The 2,933-nt window shown below is 43.9% G+C and overlaps 1 protein-coding gene across 1 annotated transcript; it reads right to left on the minus strand.

The window, feature by feature from the left end:
* Positions 1-326: 326 nt before the first annotated feature.
* LOC116209457 (cytochrome P450 81Q32-like) lies at positions 327-2,394 on the minus strand. The gene is made up of 2 exons (XM_031543103.1): positions 1,441-2,394; positions 327-1,146 (listed from the first exon to the last, which is right to left on the minus strand). Exons 1-2 carry the CDS (start codon positions 2,335-2,337, stop codon positions 514-516), a joined length of 1,530 nt encoding a protein of 509 aa, XP_031398963.1. The 5' UTR covers positions 2,338-2,394; the 3' UTR covers positions 327-513.
* Between the last annotated feature and the right edge of the window lie 539 nt (positions 2,395-2,933).

Below are 2,933 nucleotides of genomic sequence, written 5' to 3' on the forward strand. Positions count from 1 at the left end.
ATAATCTATATATTCTACTATATATATATATATATTAAATAAGAAGATATTATGATGAATATATTTCTCGGTTAATAAATATTTTTTATAAAAGAATATACAAATTTCCTTACTATATATATGACATGGCATCATGAGGAAAAAGGATTGTGTGTAATAAAAATATCACGTAAGATTATATCACGATACATAAAAAAATATTATTTTTGATAATAATGAATTATTTTTATCAACTATGAATTTTTCTTATTTTAAACCAAAATAAAAAATTCTTATTAACTGATGATATTATTACGTGATAGCTTCATTATATAAGATTTAATCCATCACGAGAAAACTCTATTTTATATTTTTGATGATAACGGTCATGACAATTTATATATACATATACATATATATCTAATTATATATATGCTTTCCAAGATACTCACAGTCACCCAACTAATAAAAACATGATCCTTCATGGTCGCATAAGTACGCCCGAAAGTCTCGAGCTTATTGACCCTTAATAGTCTACGATTCTTCGGAGAGCACCTTGCGCATGACCGGGCGAGCTTTGCACAATACTTCCAGCGGCACCAACTTAGGCATGGTGACCGCTCTGCCTTCAGTCAAGTCGACTGGCTCCTCACTCACCCTTTTCCAGTCGAAGCACTGAATCAACGATCCCAGGGTCAGGCCCATCACACGATGAGCGAGAGGTGCACCAGGGCAAGCCCTCCTCCCCAGCCCGAACGGCAGTATCAGCTTGTGGGCTTCTTTCTTGCCCGCTTCTGGTCCGCCCTCGAACCTCTCTGGCCTGAAACTCGTGGGGTCGTCCCACAGCTTAGGGTCCCTGTGGATGGCCCAGGCGTTGACGATTACCATTGACTTGCGAGGCACGTGATACCCTCCTATCTGGCAGTCCTCGGACGCATAGTGGGGTACTAAGAGCGGGGCAGCCGGCTTCAGTCGGAGGGTCTCAGAGATGATGTTCTGGAGGTACTGCAGCTTCGAGATATCCGGTTCGTCGATCAGGCGATCCTGAACAACATGTGCATCGATCTCGTTCTTTGCCTTGTCCAGCACATGTGGATTATTCACCAAATAGGACAATGCCCATTCCATTGTAACCGATGAAGTGTCGGTCCCTGCTAGCAACATCACCTGCACGACATGTATACATTTAATCATGAATATGTCTTTTTTTTTTTCGGTGTGTATCCTAGATTTCATAGTCAAATGAGATCTGACTAATCAAGTCGAAAGATCGAGTATTAAAGGTTATTTTTTCTCTTAACAAGTACGTTTTATGGAATTTAAACTTGTGTTCTCCTCCTTAAGGATGAACTACTTACCACTCAATCAATCAATACTTTTATTGATATATGTCACGTTATTTAATTAGGATGTCACGTGCTCGTATAAATTAGGGAAGTTGGCCATGACTATTATACTTACCATTATGAGCCCTTTGATGATTTCATCCGTGTAGTACTCTGGCTCCGATTCTTGCAAGTAAAGAAGATGATCGAGCATAGTGTTCTTGATCTCCGAGCCATCGATTTTCTTCCGCCGGTGCTCATCTATCAAGCCCTGCATGAACGCATCTGTCCTCCTAAAGATCTCGATCATATTCTTGTAAAACTTCCGATAAAAACCCATCCACCTTAGGACGGGCACGAACTCGCCCGGGTTTGCTGTCCCGCCGAGCTTTACTACTTCTTTGATGAGATACTTGAACTCCATCGATTCCTCATCTTCGACTTCGTCCTGGAAATATCGCTTCCCTGCCACCATCCTCATCATGATATTGAACGTCAGGTCGGTTAGCTTGGACTTGAGCTCCACCCGGGTGAATCCCTCGAGGGAACCCGCGGACAACTTATGGAGCAGCCTCCTGATCTCGTCCCTCCGGATCTCCGCCAGGACATTGAGGCGGTGGGCCGAGAAGATCTCGATGGTGCTGACCCGGCGCAGGTTCCTCCAGTGGTCGCCATATGGGGACGCCGAGATTGTGGTATAGTTGTACCCGAAGTACTTCCCGGCACTCCTTCTCGGGCGGTTCGCCAGGATGATGTCGTTCTTGGTGAAGCACTCCTCGGCTGCCTCGAGGGACGACACGATGACCGTCGGCTGGGAGCCGAATCGGAGGAAGAACACGGGGCCATGCTTCTCGGCGAGGTCGCGGAGGGTTCGATGGAGGGGGTGTTTGAGGTAGTGGAGGTGGCCTATGATGGGGAGAGAAGGCAGGCTGGGAGGAAGGTTCTCGGCTCTTGAAAGCTTATTGAACAAGAAGTTGAGGGCAAGCACAACAATGGGAAGGGAAAGGACCACATGGAACAAAGTCACTTCCATTGTTGCTGTCACTCACTTTATCTTTGTATGTGATGGCAATGTGGAGAATTATCCATCCGTGATTATGTATATGTATCTTCATCACAATATGTGTGGTTGAAATTTCAAAGAGAAAAATTTGACTCGAATGATGTTCTGGATATGTATGGGCGGCTCTCTGACCAGTGGTGTCACCTATCAAACCTCGGACGTGAAAATAAATAGTAAGTGAGTGTTACTTAATCACCTAATTATATAATATCAAATCAAAATATCTGAAAATAAAGAATTAACCACATAACAAGTCTATAAATTTTCGCTTATATATATTTTTTTATTGATTATTACTTAGGATGAGTAATATAATATTTAGTCCGGATATGGTCGAGTCGTGTTGAGGTCTGAATTGGGTCACGTGCATGACTATGATTGAGGGAAAGAGAAAGCGCCCCACACAATCTGTCGCTCTTGCCACTTGCCAGCTGGGCCTCTGCCTCCCCGTACGTCAGCGCGTACGTTTTCTGCTGGAATGCTTCAGCAGCAGTTTGGCCTTTGAGGGCGATGAAGATGCAAAGCATGACTCTGCACTGCTTGGTAGTCAGGCTTGCATTTGATTT

This window comes from Punica granatum, chromosome 5 (assembly GCF_007655135.1).
Source record: "Punica granatum isolate Tunisia-2019 chromosome 5, ASM765513v2, whole genome shotgun sequence".
Classification (NCBI taxonomy): domain Eukaryota; kingdom Viridiplantae; phylum Streptophyta; class Magnoliopsida; order Myrtales; family Lythraceae; genus Punica; species Punica granatum.